The 21,276-nt window shown below is 53.9% G+C and overlaps 6 protein-coding genes across 6 annotated transcripts; 3 read left to right on the forward strand and 3 right to left on the reverse strand.

The window, feature by feature from the left end:
- Positions 1–132: 132 nt before the first annotated feature.
- On the reverse strand, positions 133–1,929 carry PHYSODRAFT_335598 (hypothetical protein; the record flags this gene model as incomplete). The annotated part of the gene is made up of 1 exon (XM_009533023.1): positions 133–1,929. The coding sequence occupies one exon, from the start codon at positions 1,927–1,929 to the stop codon at positions 133–135; it is 1,797 nt and encodes a 598-aa protein (XP_009531318.1).
- A 4,816-nt stretch (positions 1,930–6,745) lies between these two features.
- Positions 6,746–6,988, forward strand: PHYSODRAFT_451531 (hypothetical protein; the record flags this gene model as incomplete). Its single annotated transcript, XM_009533024.1, has 1 exon — positions 6,746–6,988. A coding segment is annotated over one exon (243 nt), but the record flags the coding sequence as incomplete, so codon positions are not given.
- A 685-nt stretch (positions 6,989–7,673) lies between these two features.
- On the reverse strand, positions 7,674–7,889 carry PHYSODRAFT_510942 (hypothetical protein; the record flags this gene model as incomplete). Its single annotated transcript, XM_009533025.1, has 2 exons — positions 7,674–7,785; positions 7,831–7,889. Coding segments are annotated over 2 exons (171 nt in total), but the record flags the coding sequence as incomplete, so codon positions are not given.
- A 9,782-nt stretch (positions 7,890–17,671) lies between these two features.
- Positions 17,672–19,136, reverse strand: PHYSODRAFT_335601 (hypothetical protein; the record flags this gene model as incomplete). The annotated part of the gene is made up of 3 exons (XM_009533026.1): positions 17,672–18,321; positions 18,354–18,652; positions 18,694–19,136. 3 exons carry the CDS (start codon positions 19,134–19,136, stop codon positions 17,672–17,674), a joined length of 1,392 nt encoding a protein of 463 aa, XP_009531321.1.
- A 574-nt stretch (positions 19,137–19,710) lies between these two features.
- Positions 19,711–19,977, forward strand: PHYSODRAFT_450919 (hypothetical protein; the record flags this gene model as incomplete). The annotated part of the gene is made up of 1 exon (XM_009533027.1): positions 19,711–19,977. A coding segment is annotated over one exon (267 nt), but the record flags the coding sequence as incomplete, so codon positions are not given.
- Positions 19,978–19,979: 2 nt separating this feature from the next.
- On the forward strand, positions 19,980–20,544 carry PHYSODRAFT_514573 (hypothetical protein; the record flags this gene model as incomplete). Its single annotated transcript, XM_009533028.1, has 2 exons — positions 19,980–20,094; positions 20,126–20,544. Coding segments are annotated over 2 exons (534 nt in total), but the record flags the coding sequence as incomplete, so codon positions are not given.
- Between the last annotated feature and the right edge of the window lie 732 nt (positions 20,545–21,276).

Genomic DNA, 21,276 nt, shown 5'->3' on the forward strand with positions numbered 1-21,276 from the left:
CGGTGAAAGTCTCCGCACTTAGAACATGGGCGACGCGAGCACTTATATGTCGGGTGTCCAGCTTCATGGCATCGGTCACAGATCAGATCCCGCCAACAATTCTGAGCGTCGTGCCCAAAACTGCGGCAATTTTCACAGAAGGGAGTTGTCTCGGTATGGAGAGGGTGGTCGCGCTTGTGGAATTGGAGGGCGCCAACCCATTTGCTCAGCAGCACGGAACACCTCCTCGGTCGTCGGGGGTCTGGGTACTTGAACGATAGTCTCTGAAGCCTGGGCTTCGTTGATCTTCTCAGAAGTCACCGTACGCCCCATGGACGGGGGCGGAGTTCCCGGGAGATAACGTGGTTCTGGTTTCTCTTCGGAGTCCGAGGGCGGGGAAGCCTTATCTTCTGACTCCGAGTCCAGGTTCTCGACCAAGTACGCACGTTCACCTTGAGTTCGACGCGAAGGAGGGAATCGACTAAACCTCACACCACTAGGCTTCGCATCGCGGGTCTTTGGAGGTGGAGGCGTCTCATATCCATCATCACGCTGCACCGCTTCGATACGCTTGAGAGTTTTCTCGAGTTCCTTCATCGACTTGAACGTTTGTCCCTGTAGTGTGATCTTCAGACGACGATCCGCCAGCTTCTTGATAAAGCGACGGATGTGGAGTTCCCGGTCACTCGGAGAGTCTTCGTACTCGACGTCGGCCTTCTTGGCTGCAGCGTTGAGTCGATAAAGGAACGATCGCGCAGACTCGCCATTCTCCGGTCCCAACTCATAATAGCGGTCGTACGGGGACGCCTTGGTGCGGCAGTACTCCTTGCGAAACAGCTTCGACAAGCGCGACCAGTCCTTCTGGTCCTTCTCGGGTAGTTGGCGGAACCATGCACGTAGCGGGGCAGGTAGTCGGCCCAAGAGCTGACGCAACTTCATCTTCTCCGGCCAGACTCCCAACGCAGCAGCGTAGACAAACCGATCCCACCAGTTCACGCGGTCTTCGAGCTTGGCGTGGGGATCAAACATCTCCACCGCCCCATACTGAATATACGGGCGGAACGTGTACGATTGGCCGTTAGCGGCTGGTACTGTTGCAGGGGCGAGTTCCTCAGCAAGGCCGCGCTCCCAGTCGGAGTCGGAGCCCGAGCTGGACTCGCTGCTAGACAAGCTGCCGCTTGAACTTGAATCTGACAATGAGGGATCGCCACCTGGTCGCTTACTGCGACGGATCCTCTTCCCACGCTTGTGTTTCTGGGAAGACTTTTTATTAGCCGACTTCCCAGAATATCTAAGGACATGGCCACTCCCACTCGCAGAGTCCCGAGCAACACCATTCGCTGAGCTCTTGGTCTCTTCCGAGTTTTCTTCCTTGACTGCAGCGACACTGGACCGAGTCTGTGTCGCAGCCTTCGGTTGCCTTCCACGCTTGGTCTCACTTGACCCCGTCCCCCCTGTCGCATGTGTCTTCGTCTCACTTGACCTTGTCTCACGTGTCTCAGTCGGCTTCGTCCCGCCTGGTCCCATCTCGCGTTTGACAACTTGACTTGGAGCTTGTATGGTCGCTTGAAGCTGCGCTGCTACCAGCGAATCCGCGGCCACTTGCTGTTGCCCGATATAAGTGGGCGACCGTCCCGCAAATTTGTCGCAAGAAGTGCGACTCGTCGCGGTGACTTTTCCACTAGATTCAGGTACACTAGTCGATTGTTGACGTTGGCGAGCATCATTCTCACGTTGAACCTTCTGGGCCAGAGCGCACTTCTGCAGATACGCGGACGTGACATTGCGCAACTGGTCCTCGAATGCGGCCAAATGGGCATTCGTGCTCTGCGCGATGCCCCCACTCTTTGCCTTCACTTCCTCGACTACCACCAACACAGCAGCGGTGGCGGCGTCCAGGGCCGCAGTCGGCAATGGCGCTTCGGGGGGAATAAGTGTGCCGCGCCCCATCTCGGGTGCAGGCACTGACGATGGTACTGGGGACTGCTCTACCTTCACCGCGGCAGCAACCCGAGCTTCAGCAACTTCGGCGTCGCGACGCGGGACTCACGTTCGGCGGCAAGGGCTTCTTCGCTCCGTTGAAGACGCTCCATGAGGGAAGCGGTCTGCTGCTGGTTGTCTAGGCGAATGCCACGCAACTCGGCAGCCATGTCGGCGCGTACTTGGTTGAGGGCGGCCTCCTGCTGCCTCATCATGACCAGGGCGACCTCGGACGCGCCGGAACGCGACGACCTCGAGGACGACACACGAGAGGAGATTCCTGACATCGAAGACTTGGACGACGCAGATTTCGCGGCGGACTTCCGGGATCGCGATGACTTCCCAGAATGCACGGACTTCTGTGGTTTCTTCTCAGACTCCGGGTCCGCGACCTTTGTCGAAGTGGCTTGAGTCCGTGGCATAGCACTTGATGTGGAGACGCCACGGTTCATGCCGGCTGCGGGTGTGGTGGAAGACACGAAGCTTGGAGGGGGCAACGACGTTGGATGCAACCCGGGAGCAGGTTGCGTCGAGTGTTCTGGCTGGAGACTTGCGCTGCTCTCTGATGACTCGGGCAGCGGTACATGCGCAGGCAACTCCTGAAGGGGTTGCAGCGAAGGCGCAGGGAGTGCTGAAACCGGCACTGGATACCACACAGCACCTGCCGAGATACCGAAACCCGGGTCGGCAGCTGTCGCAGCCGCGCTCTCCTGCGCAACATTACCATCGCCATCGGGCTTGGTCCAGGCATATGACTCAAGGCACTGCCAACCATGTAGTCCGCGGCGGACAAGAACGACGATCCTGAGGAGCTGTGCCCCGACAGGTCTGTTCCTTCAACGGCCGCGTTCATCGACTCGTCGGAAGCACCACTTGGTCCCACCAGACTAGGAACTGAGTCCACACTCGCCATCAGTTCAAGACTTGGAGCTCTAGGGACTAGGTTCTGAGTCCGAGGCACGACGTTCTGGGATACCGATGGTTGGGGCACCAGACTCTGGGACGACGATGTCGGCGGCATCAGGGAACTGGGCGGAGATCGCTCAGCTTCTAAGGCCGCACGCTTGGGCGCTGGTTGTCCAGACGCGCTTGAAGCAGGACTTCTTCTTCTGGTCCGCGTGATCCTCAAGCGGCGCAACAATTCTTCGCCAAGCAGTTCCACAGCGTCGTCCGTCATTAGGACGTCTCCATCGGCATCAGTCGGGGAACTTGTACTTCGCTCGGATAGTTGCACAGCTGGGAGAGGCTCCAGCGGCTGTCGGATGTGAAACCCTACGCCATCCATCAGCTTGTTCCACTCAAGACTCTCAACTGCGAGTCTGAGTTGAACTTCTTCAACACCTCGGCGGATCAGATTCTCAGACACCTCGGACACCGCACGGACTTCACTCCACGTAGGAATCGCATTGCGAAACTCGAAGTCGGCCTCCATCAACATGGTCTCGAGCACAGCGACGCATGCAGCAGCCAGAAGCAACTTGGGCGATACGGTGACGGCCTTCATATCCGAGACCAGCGGTTGCCGTCTGCGTTTGGCAGACAACGCCTTGATCCAAGACTCGGAAGTCCGACCAGCGTTCACAAGACCCAAGTATTTCCCAGTCTCGAATGCGGCGAAGCCCCAAGCTTCCATGTCGTACTCTTCTTCTCCCTCGTCGTAGACCACGTCGACTGGAGAGATGACTTCTCCTGGAAGAGAGCTCCAGCGGCTCAGTTGTTCGGCTCCATACGCTCGGGCTTCGTCGTCAGCAAGACAGTTTACGTCGGATACTGGGATTTCACTCGTGCCCCGTGGAATCAGCGGAAGCGGATCTTGGAACGTCGAGTGCAGCGTGGTTGGCAGTTCAGATCCGAAGACACGAGTGCCAGGAGCAGGCCCAAGACGTAGTGGTGCACCGGAATCCGGGACCCTCGTCTCGCGCCACTCTCGCAGCGCCACATGATCACGTTTTCCAAGAGCGCTTGCAGCCGCAGGGCTCAGCGCCAACTCCGTCGGTAGACGTGCTGCTTGAGCGTCGGAACCACGGTCGGGGCCGTCCAGGGCTGGACTGCACAGAACGGGGAACCGTCACTTGAGAAGCTCGTCTTGGCGTCGAATGGGTCGATGTCGGGCGCGCTGGTTCGGCCAGCGCCAGTTGTTGTTCGGTCTCCGTCGACATCGCAGGATCTTGTCCGGGCCCCGGTGGCGGAACAGGGCGTTGCAGCGGTCTTGACACTCGTTGAGCACCTTGACCGCGTCCACGACCTCGTCCGCGTCCTCCAGGACTCGAAGCAGGCACAATCGCGTTAGCGTTAGTAGGCATAACTCTTACAATGCACGTTCAACTTCCAACCCCTGATCCGGGCACGCGCACCAGCTGTGACGAGGCGATGCGGTGTTTTCTTTCAGAAAACAGTTATAGGCCCTCCTTGACAGACCTCAGGCTACTACAGCTTTGGATCCGTCTCGGCTGGCACAGGGTGTGTGTTGTCCAGTACACGCTGTTGGTCAGGCACACGATGTGTATCCCTTGGGTAACGGTTCTTTTCACCAGGAGGTTAGTATCGACCCCGTGAATCAGACAGCTACGCCGGGCTAACGCTGGAACAATCCAACCCGAATAGAGTTATACACGTTATACAATCACACAAATACTTCTTTGCCCTCTCTTCTTTCTCTAGGCCCAAGGCTAAGGCCAAAACACAAGTCAACTGGTCCAAATCCAAGACACTTGATCAATCTTGGGGACGCGCACCACCTCTCGGAGAGAGGAAACGATCTACCCTGTCGCCAACTTCTTCAGTTCGACACAGGCCCAATAGACCGCAAATATACAACAAAGACGGTCTGCAATCCGCTAAATATACAGATATGGAATAGATATGATCACCTCCAGGCCGAAGCAGTGGATCACTTACCTAAAGTACTTTGAATTTTGTCGTGGAGAACGGCCTTCCAGGCTGTGAAAGAAGCACTTGTGCCCTTCGAAGCAAAACGAACTCTGTTTGGTTAAAGGTCACATGCAGACGAAATCTTTCCTAAGCGACTCCTCGGAGACTGCGATCTTTCGGCGGAGTGTTGGTCTGACCTTGAAGGGTCGCCAGACTGGATACCTTCTCGGAGTTGTTGGGTACACCTCGGATCTTGGAAGATGCCATAGTGAAACCAAGTGTTCTTGGATTTGGAGCCTTGAAACGCCTCGCACAGAGGCTGTTCTTGGGCTTTTGTGGGAAGTAAGTCTGAGGACACGAACGTTGGGAGTCGTTATTCTGGGAAAGCAACGGGGAATCTGAGAAGTGCCTCAGTTCTCAGGTCGTAACCCAGAGTCGAGTCCCGCCTCGCGCAGATTCGTAGGGAAGGTCGCACACATTCCTGTGCACTTCTAGGAACGTGATCCATTCGCCTACGCCGACCTGCTTTCCGGGGTCTCACGTCCGCCACAAACATACTCTTGTTTTTATTCGGCTCCAAGTCCAGCACGAACTCTCAGAATCCCAGGCACGATTGTCGGGTTCCAAGAATGTACCACTTATCTGGTACCGTGGTCATCATTCTTGACCAACACATTTCCACCAATCCGCGAACTCCACAATATGGGCAATTCCCGGGTTTTGGTCCCATGACCCAAATTTTAGTGACAGCACCGCGTAACACGATCCCCACTGAAATGCACCGATGCAGAGCTTTGAGCTGTTAGTGGGATAGTGTGGATTCAAATATATCGAGGTATCGTTGGGATCACTACGAGCGGACGTTGATGTGCTTGTCTGGGCTTACGTTGAAGCTGGGAATGATTTAATTTAATGTCACCGTGCTCTAGTTCTGCTCTATATCAATCATGCGATGAACTGTGGTGACGGCTGGGCTCAGCAGTGGTGATATATTATTTTGTTTCATAAACAGGGTTAAATGTTGCTACACAGGGAATCGACGAACGAGCGAGCTACCTTTAGTTATCGGCCCGTCAGCTACCTTCACCCCCAACCATGATCATATCTACGAACTAGTATGACTTCTTAGGTAGCTAGAGAGAATTTAATCGTGATATTGCTGTGTGTATGGTGAGGGGGGGGGGGGGATTGGAGATCTCGCCACAAGCACACACACTCCAGGATACAAGGTTTCATTTACACCGCCCCGGTATCTCGATCGAACAAGTTAAACCGTCGCACCTCCTCCATATGCCCGACGTATAATATGTGATCATTCGCTAAAACAATCAACATGAGCTCATCGGTCCCTCACGTCTATGTTGCCTGAACTGGATGAGATGTGTACTACTGTAACACATTCATTGAGTTACATAAGTTTGAGACGTGTAGTTCATCTCGTCGGATTGGATAATGTGGTACCGACGGATAAAATAAACGGAAAATAAACTAACGTTATACCAAAGCCTGATTCACACGCCGCTTTCAGTAGCCGATAACATGCATTAATGCAGCTAGAACGTAAATATTTACAATTATGTCAAAAGGCAACAAGTACTAAAACATATGCTTTTGGCGGCACTCCGCACTCCGTTTTTGCCCGAATAAGGAACGGGTATACAGCTAAATGCCTCACATATTTAATATTATTTTCCAGTCGATTGGGCGATAGGGGGATGTGCAAGGTACTGAGGTGAAAAAATTCAGTGCCATCATCAGCTCTCCACCCTCATTTAAAAAATGGTACGCTTTTGGCGATCTTACTAGACTTCAAACTACATGTACCGTAGTGGTAGACTCGCACTTTTGCTTTTGCACCCCGTCCCACAAGCCCACCTCCTCACCCGCTCCACCCATGAAGTCCACACCGTCCTAGCGTCTCCGCCTCACTTGGTCCGAGAAAGTGGGCATCCTCGACAATGCAGCTCGCACACCTGTTATCTCCTACAGGGACCTGGCTGAGCATGCTGTGACGGAGTTCAGCCCCCCGGCCGTCCCCGGTAAGACAACGATATGCAGCATAATCAAGTCAAGTGCAGTCCTGTTGGGGCGGCCGCTGGAGAAGGCTGCCCGCAAGAATGCCCAGCCCATTACTCACACCCTGCTCGGCCAGAACGTCGCCGAGTACGTCCTACTCGGCGAAGCGGAAGGTGTGTGCCTCTCGGGCGCTATGACCGTTCAACATGCACACGAACTCGTCGTGAAGCTCGGGATCCCGGCAGCACCGCGTCCCCGGCTCGGAGCCTCATGGCTTCGCCGTTTCCAAGAGCGGTATGGCTTTGAGTGGCGCCGTTCCTGGGGGGGTCCGACTCGGTGAAGTTGGACACCGCTACGGACGAGATCGAGAGACTCAAGGGCATTGTGAACCCCTACCTACCTCAAAATTTTTTTAACATGGACGAGAATTTGCCCTCCCCCCCCCCAACACCACCGCCAAGATTCAATCCATGGACCAAGGAATCATCCATTGTATTATTTGGAAAACATACTCAACGTAACATCAACTTATATATTCTGCGTCTTAGAGATATCAGGCGTTCCTTACTCGGGCAGATTACTGCTTCTCTCTATTGCAGATTAACTCGACCATAGGATCATATTGACGTTGGACGGCTACGCGGCTTGGCAAGGAGGTGCGAACTATTAGAGGGACCAACCGACACAGTTTACTCAATCACAGTTACTTCAAGCTTACCCTTCTGTAGTGCCTCAAGTAGTGCCGAGTTCGAGCGTTCTGCCTTGGTCACATCGAAGCTGCCGCTTGTCAGCGATATCATCTTCTCTGCTACTGAGTCGGAGCTTTTTCATGAGATGGACCAGGCTACCTTATGCATGTAGTGTAGCATATACATCCCGCAGTCTAATGAATTCGATTGAAAAGGGCTTATCTTGTACGCTAACAGTTGTAGCGCCACACTGGTTTCTCTGCTACCCTGTTTCGCCTCTCGAGCAAAGCCTCACGTCAGCGTATCCAAAACAGATGCCGAGTTGTGATAACCACGTAGCGAGCTAATGTGGTATCAGAGCGTTCCAGTAGGTTTCAGCGGATTCTCAATGATGACGAAGCTGTAGTGATCTGAACCACTAATAGGCAGCAACCCAAAGTTGTTTGCCGCCAGTAGGCGCTGGCAAAGATTTGCTGCCACTCAGACGGTTACATAACCAAACTATCACATGATTGCAATAACCAGTCGCCATTACATTACTCTTGTGCAGATGCAGGAATTCCAAAAGAACCGTCACACTGTAGTGCGACACGATTGTCCACAACGTGGAGCATTTTTCTTTCAAAACCAACAGGTACTCAGGGATCGTGTCCGAGCAAGCCATCGATCCAGTTGGGCAAATACCATGCAGGAGCTCTGAAAACAATTCTTCATCAACACATGAAAATGGAGGGCTGAGCCACAGCTTCCCTGCACGACTCGGGCAGCGTGAACACACCTGAAACCTGCCATCTAAGCGAGGATTTCATAACCACAGCAAGCAAATAGAAGCTCCAGATGAATTCATAAACACGATATTCCTTCTTTCTTCGACCGGCGCCTGCGATGTCTTATACTGCACGCCGGTGCTCAGCCGAGCGAGCTCCTCGAAGTTCTTTCAACCAACATAGCAACAGGTGAAGACCGTTTGTGCTCAATAAAGCAGGTCAAGGACGGCGTTCAATTGGATCTTCTGCATACCACCCAGTCGCACCTTAACGCTTCGTTCTCCTTGCGGTCAGAATGGCCGGCATGACTTGTCGCCACTCTGAGTATTTTGTATTTTGGGCAGAAGCATGCGCTTCGCGTGGACTTCGCGATTACCGTGTTACTCTCGCGTTCATGGCTCACTTAGACGCATATACTATTGCAATGCGGAGGTCAAGAGCCCTTTCAAGTCCGAGTCCTCAACCTTCCGTGGTAAAATTGCAAGTTAGCTATCGCTCAGCTTTTGCACCGAGGACACGAGGTCGTGTCTGTGTTTGGATAGCTGGATAGCTGCAGACGCATGGTGGCTTCTCAGCTTTGCTTGTTGGTCATCAATATTGAAGCCGCCTGAATTATTGTGGAAACCGATTAGATTGTCCGAGCGGATTAGCTGATAAAGCAGCGTTCGTGAGGGATTTGACTAGTACTAAATCGGGGATTCCTATGATTTCATATGGCATCGGTAAGGGTATAAATCGGTGTAAGATAAATAAAATAGGGGTTGCCTCATTACCGCCTGCAATGCGAGGAACGACCACTTACCGCCACGAGCTAATGTTTCGTTCACCTACTAACGAGGAATAGCATCGCGTGCATTAAATACGCTTCTGTGAGCAGTCGATACGTACTGCTATCTATTTATCAAGTTGTGAAGTCTTGTATTTGCGCTGTCATTTCTCGTCAGCATTAGCGTTTGTCGGTTTTACTTTAAATCAGCCGCCGAATGCCGAGTGGGTGTCGAACGTTCGGGCTGATTAGCATGCAAATCAGCCATCCAAGGCTTTGTAAGTCGTGGAGTAGCTAAATCAGCTTGCCACATGGTGATGTAGGCACAACAGACTGCTCTGTCAAATCAGAGTACAAATCTTAGGCTGTCGATCTAATTATGAGGTCGGATTTGCTAAATCCGACCCGATTAAGCTTAATCATCTGCTTAATCAACCGAATTATATTCCAATTAGACAATATAATCGGTTTCCACAATAACAGCTCAACCGCCAAAATATGTGAAAGGCACAATGTAATGTAATAGACCACTGGCTGAAAACGTGAAGTATTTGCGAGTTATTACTGTGCAACTTAGATATCAGTGCTATTTCCTGGACAATTCTGGCTGTTGTGAACACTTGAGTTATTGCAATATTTTGACATAATTATTCTAAACAGTGATATTTTCGATTCTAACTCAGTCACCTTCAGTGCAACTGACGTGCATCAACACATGCCAGAAAAACGGAATAAATATGAACTATTTCGCAAAATCTTCGGCTGAACTTAGTGATACGCATTCTAATCCATATATAATACAATACTTCGCTAAATGTTAGTGCGGTCACTCGAAATTATTCAAGCCGGGAGCCCAGTCGGCATGTTCTAGTCGTTTGTGTTGAATTCGTTATCATGAAAAATCTGGGGGTTGATAGCGTAGCGCATGCTGTCGACCTCCAGAAGAAAAAAATGGTCACACAACTGATGGACAAATCCTTTCAAATTATATATGTTTAGGAGGCTGGATGTGTTTTCACAATCCTTACAAGCCTACGGCATGAGGCGGAGCTGTGATTTGTTCCGAGACAGATTTTATTCGAATAGACTCACTATTTTAGATAATACACAAATCTATTGAAAATATACCTGAACTTGGTTTAAAGTAGAACTTTGCAATACTGAGCATCATCCGCTAAGACAGACTTTTTTGCGACTGTTAACTAATGTATGGCGTTTTCGCGTTGCCACATTATGCTGTCGCTAGGCTCAGCTGTGAAAGGCACAATAAGGAAAGTAATCAATAAAAATTAAGGGGGGTACCAAGGGTGTGTTCCTCAGACAGGAATTTCAGCGGATTTGGGTCGTTTTGGCGGATATGTACGTTTTGGCGGATTATACAATCCGCTGTTGCGTTTGAGGAACACAAGAGGCATCTTTTTGGCGGATATTCAGCGGATTTAATCCTCCCGAATTTGGGCGGACAGCCCTCTCGTTTGGCGGATTGACCAGAAGCCATCCGTAAAAGTGCATATTTATCTTTTTTGTGAATCATCAATGGCCAGCACTTCAGGCTGTTTGACTTCGCCATCCTACTCGCTCTACGCCAACGGCGGTATCTCATTGTGCCGGTCAGTGCGATGAAGCAGGAGTTGTAAAGAACTACGTAGTATGCCTTTGCATAGCTTTCCTACACAGTGTAGTGTAGGCTACACTACGACTTCTCCATCCGTCCAGTAGTCGCGTCACACCTCTGAGGCGATGTGATCGCGTAGTTCTGTCATCGCTACCTGGTCGGACTCGTTGGTGTCCTCGTCGCCGGCACTGTCCTCTTCTTCAGCCTCTCTTCTTCGTGCTGTCGCTTCAGCATCGGCAAACGGATCATTATGCGAACGAATGAAATTGTGAACAACGAACGATGCTTGAACCATACCGACCTGCTCTTGTAGATCGCGGTTCACCCTCAAGCCAGGGAATTTCAGACGCGCCCACGGTTCATGTATCGACAACTCGACACGCTTTTCTCGCCGGGCGCGGCGACAGGAGCATTAGCAGCACATATGACGGCAAGGCAATTGACACTACCTAGAGCACAGACATTGACACCAAACCCCCCTAGCAGAAGACTTGTCCAGTGGCGCGAGCGACGATAGCGACGCCAGCGATACTGACACCACCAACACCACAACGATGCCGACGTGGAAGAGACGCGTGCCGAGGTGCAGACGCGTGCCGAATCGAAACCAACGGGTACAATGTCTAAGCGATTTTCAACCGGCGAAAAAATTGTCGAAACCTTAGCACGGTTAGCTACTGCACACGAGTCACTAGCTCGATCAAGCCTCATCCGCCAAAGTAAGGAGCAACTTGGCCAGGTCACGTGCCCCGGCTTAGCGATCAGGGACTTCAGCAAGACCTTCGTAGACCTATGGTAGAAGAATGCGTCGCGTCGTGGTCAAGCGATCACTACGACAGATACGCAGAGAGCAAGGATGGCGGCAACTATAGCGACGGCGGAGAGACCAAGTGTAACAGGGTTACACGCACAAGTGGCTACAGTCACTTGTAACTCTAACAGACACGACGTCTGTTAGGGGTTCGAAAGACTTCCTCGACCTTGGTGTAGATACACCAAAGGCTACATACATTTACGACCACCACGACGGGTGGTCCATAGAGACTTAGGATTCCTATTGGCTGAGGGCAGCATCTCTTAGCCAATGAGCGACATGCATAGCATTGGAATTCTGCCAACCAGCCGTTGGCAGATTCCTATCTTAGAATATTACATTTAGAGGAAGTCAGAAACATAAAACAAAAATAGCAGTTCTCATTTTAACCCAAAAACATTATCTGGATCGTTTATTTAGATTAATCTATACTCGAAGGCCCGAGTATAATTAACTCTAATTTAAACTAAGCTACGCTTCCTCACATACACGCGCACACGTGTAAGCTAAAGTAGTGAGCCAAAGTAGGTCCACTACACCTGGTAGCACTTTGTAGTCCGTCCAACGACCGACTACCTGAGTTCGTACGTCACCGCACGAACGCGGAGCTGAGAACCTTCCCATGGATACGGAGGTGTCCATGGAAAGCTCCACTACGCCTGTAACTCACGATGCACGCGCTGTCTGTCCCCACCTGTCGGACCCAGTGTGGGAAGCTCTCCAACGACTGTCAACAGTCATTGGTGAGGCGGCTGTAGCTACGATGCTGCGTACGCTAACGCCGACAGAGCAACATGGTGTTGCTCTGGGATTCATCATGAGGGAGCAGCGAGATGCTGCTTCGTCTACCACGGTGTCGTCGGGGACGACACCGCGCGCGCAATCGCTGAAGCTCAGCGTGAGCAATTACGTTGGAAGAGAGGGCGAGCCTCTCCTCCGTTGGCTTGTCGAACTCGACACTGCCATTGCGGCTCGACGCATCGTCGACCCGTTGTCGAAGGTCGCGTTCACCATGTCATGTCTTGGCGGACGTGCAAGAAGTTGGGCGTATGAACGCCGACTCTCGGATCCTACGTGCTTTAGCACGTACGAGGGTTTCAAGGAAGAGCTCAGACAAGCGTTTGAGCCACTGCAAAACGAGTTCGGGTCGAGGGCGGAGTTCCTCGACCTGCAGCAGGGCAAGCATGATGTCCATGTTTACGCTCAGAGAGCACGGTACTTGGTCTCGAACATCGTGACCAATCCGATCGACGAGGCGACCAAGGTCGTCACGTTCATGAAGGGGCTGAGAGATGGGCCTGTGAAGACCTATCTCTTCCGTGAGTATCCGAATACTCTCGAAGCTGCAATTACTCTTGCAATGCAGGAGGAGACTAGCCTGCGGTAGGCTAAGCTGCATGCACATGTGCCCAGGCCACAGCCACGCCCGGTAGTGAGGACGGGAGGCCCAGAACCCATGGACCTCTCGAGTGCTGCAACTGCTGGACCCCAGCAGTCGCAGGGAAACAATGTGCGATGCTACCGTTGTGGTAGAGTCGGTCACTTTGCTCGGGAGTGCACGGCCCCCGTGTACCAGCAGGGTGGCTATCGCGGCGGTGCCGGGCACCGTCGCAACCAAACAAAAAACGATGGACGCCAGTAGGCGCGGGGCGCCCTACTGGTAATGCAGTTCCGCGTGTCGACCTTGGACACGCGACACTGAGGACTGCAGCCCCCAGTGAGGTTCATTCTCACTGCAAGAACCAAGATGACAAGCCTGACCTTGTCATCCTGAATGTGGACTCGATGAGAGCAAGTGGCTCTCTACGTGCTTTGGTAGATTCTGGCGCGTCGAAGAACTTTGTTCGACTGCGAAGTCTATCAAGGCTTGACTTCGAGGATTTAAAGATACCTCGAAGTATGTTGGAAGTACGACTGGCAACGGGTGCCGTCGTGAAGACCGAGAAGCGCATGGTACGCGTGCGCGTCACGTACGAAGATCAAGAGTTTGTCGAGACCTTTATCGTCCTGGATCTGGACGATAAGTTTGACATTGTATTGGGCATGCCGTGGCTTGCACGGCATGGTCCGGTCATCGATTGGGAGAAGCGCACTCTCGTGCGCTTCGGTCGCGACAGCGGAACAGTGAGCGATGGCCCTGTTGCCGCTACGCACGCACCGACAGGTGCGCGCGACTCCCCACTCGAGACAGCGCCTAATGCCGCTGTCCAGGAGCGCCCTGGGCGCACGCGAGCAAGAGCAGCAAGCGTCGGCGTCGCCGCCGACGGCTGAAGGAGAAAATGTGTTGATCTCGGAGATCGACACCCGCTTTTCAGCGAATCAGGAAGAGTCTCCAACCTCAAGGGGCACGGATGACACAGACGAGTCACACGCCTCAGCCGTGGAGGCTGACGCGAAGCTCATTGGATCAGGTCTGGCCAATAATAAGAGCCAAGGTGACGTAACGCCGTCGACTCCGGGAGTCGATGGCTTGGGTGAATTTGATTCGTCGGCTCGGGGAGCCGACGCACCCTCCGTAATGGAGGGCTCCGCCAATAACAGGCGTCGAGGTGAAGATGGCGTGTCGGCTCCGGAAGCCGACGCTGCAGGCGGTGCGGACGGTTGCAAACGTTCCGCACCGGAAAAACTTGCATGCTGTCATGCAGCCGGGCTGCACGACGAAGCGCCGGGCGACCAAGCCGGGCTTGAAGTCGCTCGCCCGCGGGATGAACCCGCCGGCGGTATTGAAGAGGAACACCCGTCCATGGCTGGGCCTGGACGAGGTCAAGAACCAAGCGGAGCCGGGCTCCGCAAAACAAGAAGACGGCGCATGCGAAGGTCGCTGCGCAAGTCTCGGCCTGGGGTCGAGACGCTACAAGGAATGTCTGCCGGGCAGACGGAGGCTGAGAAGCCGGACGTCGAGACGTTGAACGTCTTGACGCGTACCTGTGCCGGGTTCCGGTACAGGGAGATGACTCTCGCTAACCCTCCGACGAAGCGTCGGAGTTGACTTCGCTTCCAGTCATGAGCTGGAAGCGCTTCGCGCGTGACTTGCACGATGGACGCATCGAGCAAATATGCATTCTCTCGGACGCCGAGAGAACGAAGAGCGAGAATGAAGAACTGAGGCAGTTCTTCATGGAGACCACCACTGAGAGTGAAGACACTCTCAGTGCAAAGATGAAGAAGGAGCGCTTTGAAGAGCAGAGCTGGGACTCGTTGAAGACGAGTCCCTACTACGAGATCTTACGGGAGTACGCGGACGTACTTCCGGAAGAGATTCCTGCGGAGCTTCCGCAGGACAAGGGAATCCAGCACGAGATTGATTTCGTGCCGGGCACGAAGTACTGTGTCACCGGCAGTGGCCACTGCCGCGAGAGCAGGTCAAAGCGATCGACGACTTCTTCGAAGTCGTCGCAAAGCTGGACAAGTGCGGGAATCGAAATCCCCGCACAGTGCTCCGACGTTCTGTGTCAAGAAACCACAGGGCGGCTGACGCATCGTTCATGCGTATAACAAGCTGAACGATGCGACGATACCGGCGCAGACACCGATACCGCGAAAAGATGTCATCATCGATTCGATGGCCAGGAGCACTATATACAGTGCTCTTGATCTGCGCGATGGGTTCTATCAGATCCTCATGCGTGAGAGCGATATCCCTCTCACGGCTGTGAGCACGCCGAGCGGCATGCTCTGGGAGTGGCTAGTGATGCCGCAGGGTCTGAAGAACGCCCCTGCGACCTTCAACAGGTGCGTGACGCACTTGTTGCGCTCGGTGCGCGACTTCGCACCGAGCTACTTCGGCGATGTGTTCGTCCACAGCCGGGCTGCGGACGAGATGAGCGATGTTGAGATGCACAAGGTGCATCTCCGGAAGCTGCTTGCGCTTATGCGCAAGCACAAGCTCTATGCGAACCTGAAGAAGTGCATCTTCGGGGCGAGCGAGATACCCGTGCTCGGGTGTCTCGTTGGGAAGAACGGTGTCCGCCCTGACCCTGAGAAGGTCAGAGTGATCAATGAGTGGCCGACGCCGTCGAACGTCAAGGAACTGCGGCAGTTCCTTGGCTTGGTCACGTACTTGTGCAAGTACGTGAAGGACTACGCGGGCATGATACGCCCGCTGTCACAGCTCCTGAAGAAGGACGCCGAGTGGGTTTGGGCTGCTGAGTGTCAGCAGGCCTTCGATGCAGTCAAGCGGGGCTTGACTGAGGCGCCGATCTTGGCGGTGGCCAACCAAGATCGCCCATTCCACGTTGTGTGTGACGCATCCGACTTCGCAATCGGATGTGCGTTGATGCAGCACGATCACGAGGGTCGTGATCGTGTCGTCTACTACCAATCGCGTCAGCTGAAGCCAGCTGAGCGCAACTACCCGGTACATGACAAGGAACTCCTTGCCATGAAGTACGCACTCGTGAAGTTCCGAGTGTATCTACTCGGAAGCAAACCGTTCGTGGTCTATACGGACCACGCGTCACTGCGGACGGCTGTGAAGTCGCCGCACATCTCGCAACGGATGGCGAGATGGCTCTCATTCTTCGCAGAGTATAACTTCCGGGTTGAGTACAAACCCGGAAGACTCAATGTGGTGGCCGACGCGCTCTCGCGTCGACCTGACTACGCCACGACTGATGCCGACGTCAATGCCATTGACGCCATGCGATCGAGCACCCCAACGTCGTCACTGTTGGACGACGTGAAGGTCGCGTACGCGCACGACGCGGACGCGAAGCTCTTGCTGGCCTACGGCTCAGCGCCTTCTGACCATGCTCGTCAGAAGCTGCCGAAGCATCTTCGTGCTCGTGCACACAGTTACCGGGTGCACGACGGGTTATTACTCTATAGTGCAGTCGACGACAACGCGGTCCGCGTTGTCGTGCCCAATGACCATGACCTGCGACTCAGGATCATGTACGAGTATCACGATGCACCGACTGCGGGCATCCGGGCCGTGAGAAGACATACCTTCTTCTCACGCGAGACTTCTACTGGGCCCACCAGTACAAATGGGTGCGCAAGTACGTCCGTGCTTGCGAGGTTTGTCAACGTGTGAAGCCTGCGCCTTTCGCGCAGGCTCCCTTGCAGTCAATACCAACTCCACGAAAGTGTTGGCAGTCCATGTCTTTGGACTTCGTGTTCGGTCTTCCCCCGGACAGCCAGGGGAACACGGGCGTTGTGGTCTTTGTTGACCGCTTCAGCAAGATGGTACATTTTGCTGCGGTACCCGCTGAAGTGACTGCGAAGCAGACGGCGCGTCTGTTCGTTGACATGGTGTTCAAACACCATGGCATGCCGATCGACATTGTGTCGGATCGGGACCCGCGCTTCACTGCACACCTTTGGCAAGAAATGTTTACACTTCTTGGGAGTCAACTTTCGATGTCGACTGCGGACTATCCGCAGACGGACGGGCAGACCGAGCGCGTGAACCGCGTGCTTGTAGACGTGCTTAAGAGCTACGCTCACTCGTTCCAGCACTGGAGCGAGTGCATGCCGATGGCGGAGTTCGCCATCAACAACTCGGTGCATGCCTCGACCGGGCATACACCGTTCTACGTGAATGCCATCAGGCACCCACGCCTCCCGAGTCTACTCGGGATGGTGGCTCCTTCCTTAAGTGGGGGAGGATCTACGACTGCAACGCAGCAGTCGCAGAATGCTGCTGACACTTGCATAGTGTCAGCCGCGACTACGCGCAACAAGAAGAAGAAGCACGCGTCTGTGCCCTCCACAGACGTCGACAAGAGCAAGAAGAAGAAGAAGAAGAACGGGTCTGTGCAGGGCACAGACACCGCAAAGACGAACGCAGAGGCCGGGCCTACTGCAAGAAACGAGCTGAACGAGTTCAGCTTGGACGCAATCAACTCGTGCAGCGCAGACAAGCCGTCATTCGGTTTGTCCAAGACGCTATCGCAGCTTCTGTCGGTCGACAGAAGCTGAACGCAGACAATGTTGGTAGGGGCAACACTAATGAATTCAAGAAGGATTCATTGGTCTTGTTAGCAACTCAAAACCTGCCTAAACATGCAGTTTCCGACTCCGGGGCGAGCAAGCTCGCTCCGCGCTTCATCGGGCCGTTCACGGTGTTGGTACGGCATGGCAACGCCTACACGCTAGATATTCCATCTAGCATGCGCTTCCATCCGACCTTTTACGTCGGGCGGCTGAAGCCATACCTGCCGCACGAGCCACCTAGCTCGGCTGGCCCGAAGCGGAAGCCCCAGCGGGAGCGAACCTCTGCTCCAGCGCGTAAACGCGCTGGGCCAAGCGTGCGATGCGACCTCCCACGTCGACAGAGATGTCCGATGCGGTCTGCGAGGCCTGAGCGACTTGAGCCCTCAGGATCGCCACCTCCTGCATCAGAGCGGCGAACTCCCGGCTTTGACGCTGTTCCACAGCAGCGACCCGCTCCTCGAGCGTCGGGCCAAGGTCAACCCCTGGTTGACCATACCCGGGGCGTGTTCCCACCACCGCCGCCTCCGATCCGCGACGCCCGCGGCTCAACACACTGGATTGTTGAGCGTATTGTGAACCATAGTATCCCGAAAACGAACCGGCAGCCGGTTCGTTATCGTATTCGTTGGAGAGGGTTTCCGTCCCACCAAGATACATGGGAGCCACGGGACGTCCTGCTGCAGGACGTTCCGGAAATGGTGAGGGCGTACGAAGCTGCCGACGCGAAGGTAGTGCGAGCGCTGTGTCACCTACAGCGCCCGAGGTCCCACGATCGTCGCGTTCCTCGCGTGCCAAGAACTTGGCACGGAGATCCTTGAGACTCTCAGGTACACGAATCATCGTGTACCCGTTTAGGTCGCGGTCGCTCAAGCGCACCGCACCGTGCACTGATGGCCTTCGGGCACAGCGCATGGAATACCAGCGTCCACAGAGGATCTGTGGAGCTGCTCCAGCCTCCCGCGCGTCGAGAATGTCTCGAAGCGCTCACGGGCATGCTTAACCCGCTCACGGTAAGCAACCGGCTTCTTGTTGAAGTTCTCAACAAAAGCATTCCAACTTTGACAAAGTGCCTGCCACTCAGGCACTTTGCTGCGAGAAGAGGTCTTCTTGCTGGAGAAGTATCGGAGCTCGTGAAAGAGTCCGATATAGTAATCGCGCCTTTGATTCGTTAACGGATCAAAATGCTGCTCCTCCGCCACAGCATCATCGTGGATCCCGCTGCATACGTACAGCGGAATTTGGAGGCACAGATCTCTGACGCAGACAGCATCCACGGATCGCGCGCTGCCTGAGCAGCGCGCAGAGAACTTGAAGACGCCACCTCACGCGGGGAGCTTAAGGCCCCAGCAGCGGAGAGCGGAGTTTCGGTCTCGCCGCGCGAACGCTTCGAGCTTGAAGCGTCCGAATCGTCTCCTTCACGAGAGCGTCTCGACCCGGCATGCGGGTCGAGACTATCACTGTCGATAGACTCCTTGCGCTTGTTGGAAGAGGCTTCGCCCTCTTCCATCTCTACGTCGTCACTCTCGTAGTCAACGGCGTCACTGACTACAGAGGAACCTTCGAGGACAATCTCCGACTGGGTTGTCCCCGACGCGGCCTTTGCAGCGAGCGCGTCGCGCTTTGCCTGCTGGCGCTCATGGTACTGAGCAACAGAGAGGTTACCCTCTGTTGCGGCGACGGTCTTCTTCTGCGGCGAGCTCATTGCGGAATGAGCTCGAGTTTTCTTTCTCCCAACGTGAAGAATTGACGAATGGTCAATTTCCTGATTGACGTGCCGTGACTCGGCGCGTCTAACCTTGAGGGGGGGATGGTGTAACAGGGTTACACGCACAAGTGGCTACAGTCACTTGTAACTCTAACAGACACGACGTCTGTTAGGGGTTCGAAAGACTTCCTCGACCTTGGTGTAGATACACCAAAGGCTACATACATTTACGACCACCACGACGGGTGGTCCATAGAGACTTAGGATTCCTATTGGCTGAGAGCAGCATCTCTTAGCCAATGAGCGACATGCATAGCATTGGAATTCTGCCAACCAGCCGTTGGCAGATTCCTATCTTAGAATATTACATTTAGAGGAAGTCAGAAACATAAAACAAAAATAGCAGTTCTCATTCCCCAAAATTAGTACGACAATGTGGTCCACATTGATACTTTGGTTAGACACAAGGTCAGACATTTTCCGTGGTCTCAATTCGTCTCCCTGTTTGAGTGTGTGACCAGGGAGCAAACCGCAATTCGCACAGAAGAAGTCAGATACTTGTCGAACCAGAATGGAAGGCCATGGTTGGGAGAAGTTAGAGACCACCGTGCGCGAGATTCGCGACAATACCGTCACCGCACGCTCACGCGCCACGTACCAGAACTCGTACTGCCGTTTCCTCGCTTGGCTTGTCCGCAACAAGCCGCACCTCGCACCCCAGCCATTTCTCGAAGCCCTCGGTAATACGGCTGACGGAAGCCTGCAGCAGCTGCGCACTACGATCAAGGCCCTCGTCACCCAGGATCGCCGTATTGTCCCTCTGGACTTTGCGGCAGTAGCGAAGCTACGCGGCTTGATACTGTCCAGGACATCATATCAGAGCTGGAGAAGAGGGCTATCGGAGCAGGGACAGTTACTTACGACGGGCTGAATGACGCTATTAGGGCATGCCTTCGTGATACCGGTGTTGCTGGCTAGTGGTGCAGAGGCCGAGCGCCAGATGTGCCACTTCTGGGGTGGCAAATTCCGTCGCGTGCCTGCTGATTTTGGGATCCCTGACTGCTCTGTTCGTCATGCATGGGTGCTTTGGATGTGTGGAAATAAGGCCAAGCAAGTTCCACCTCTCCGCATTCTTGTCGGCCGCGATATGCCTAGTCGAATTCTACAAAAGAGCCTAAGCCAGCTCCGCTTTCTCATGCGCAAGATCGAGAATGATGCCGCATCTAAAAATCTGCTTCAACTTGGCCAGTCCATCGACGCAGCGACTCAAGTCTTCTTAGCCTGTGCGGATAGCGTCACCGTGGACGATATTACGGAACACTCACGAAAACGCCGTCGTGGGCAACTCAGCTGGGCGACAGTAGGAAAGCTACTGCGAAAAAAAGCAAAAAGAACAGTCAACTAATGATGATCCATAGCAATGAGAACAATCATGACGCGCTTATGAGAACCACGTTATTTGCATATGATATTACCAACTGCTCATTGCTGCTCAGCTCGTGTATAGCCTCGTTGATTGCTGAATAGGGGCATGGGGAGCAATGATAACTCGGTCTTGACCAGCGCGCCCTTGAGCCCCACGATGTCCGTGCGTGTGGTGCTCTTCGGAGGTGATCGTGAACACGAGCAGCTCTTGTGCCACGCGCAGCTTCTCGGTCACCTTCGCGCGCAGCTTGAGGTCCTCGATGTGCACATTCTTGTGGCTGCGCTAGCCGTCCTTGTCCTGTTCTCCTGAGCGAGCCGTGGTCTTGATGGGCGCGAAGTGGCGCGTGTGTTTGGGCTATCGATGATGATGGTGCTTACCTGGCAAACGTTGCTGAAGTAACTGCGCGGGCGCGGCGCGGTCGCCACCAGCAGCGTCTTGCACGTCGCCGGGGCCATGACGCCAGAAGGAGCTTGCACGTCGCCGGGGCCTAGCACATGTCGGCACTTGCAATCAGTAGGGGAAGCACCGAAGAGCTCTGTGTCTTGCGCCGAACGTTCGCTAATGCGACCAACACAGCCTGCCAAAACGCCTTAGCTCAACACTACCTATCAAACATAATATATATTGTGCTGTCTGACATTTGTCTAACGAGTTCCGTCTAAGAATCATTTTAACCTAAAAACATTATTTGGATCGTTTATTTAGATTAAT

Source organism: Phytophthora sojae, assembly GCF_000149755.1.
Source record: "Phytophthora sojae unplaced genomic scaffold PHYSOscaffold_6, whole genome shotgun sequence".
NCBI classification, from domain to species: Eukaryota; Oomycota; class Peronosporomycetes; order Peronosporales; family Peronosporaceae; genus Phytophthora; species Phytophthora sojae.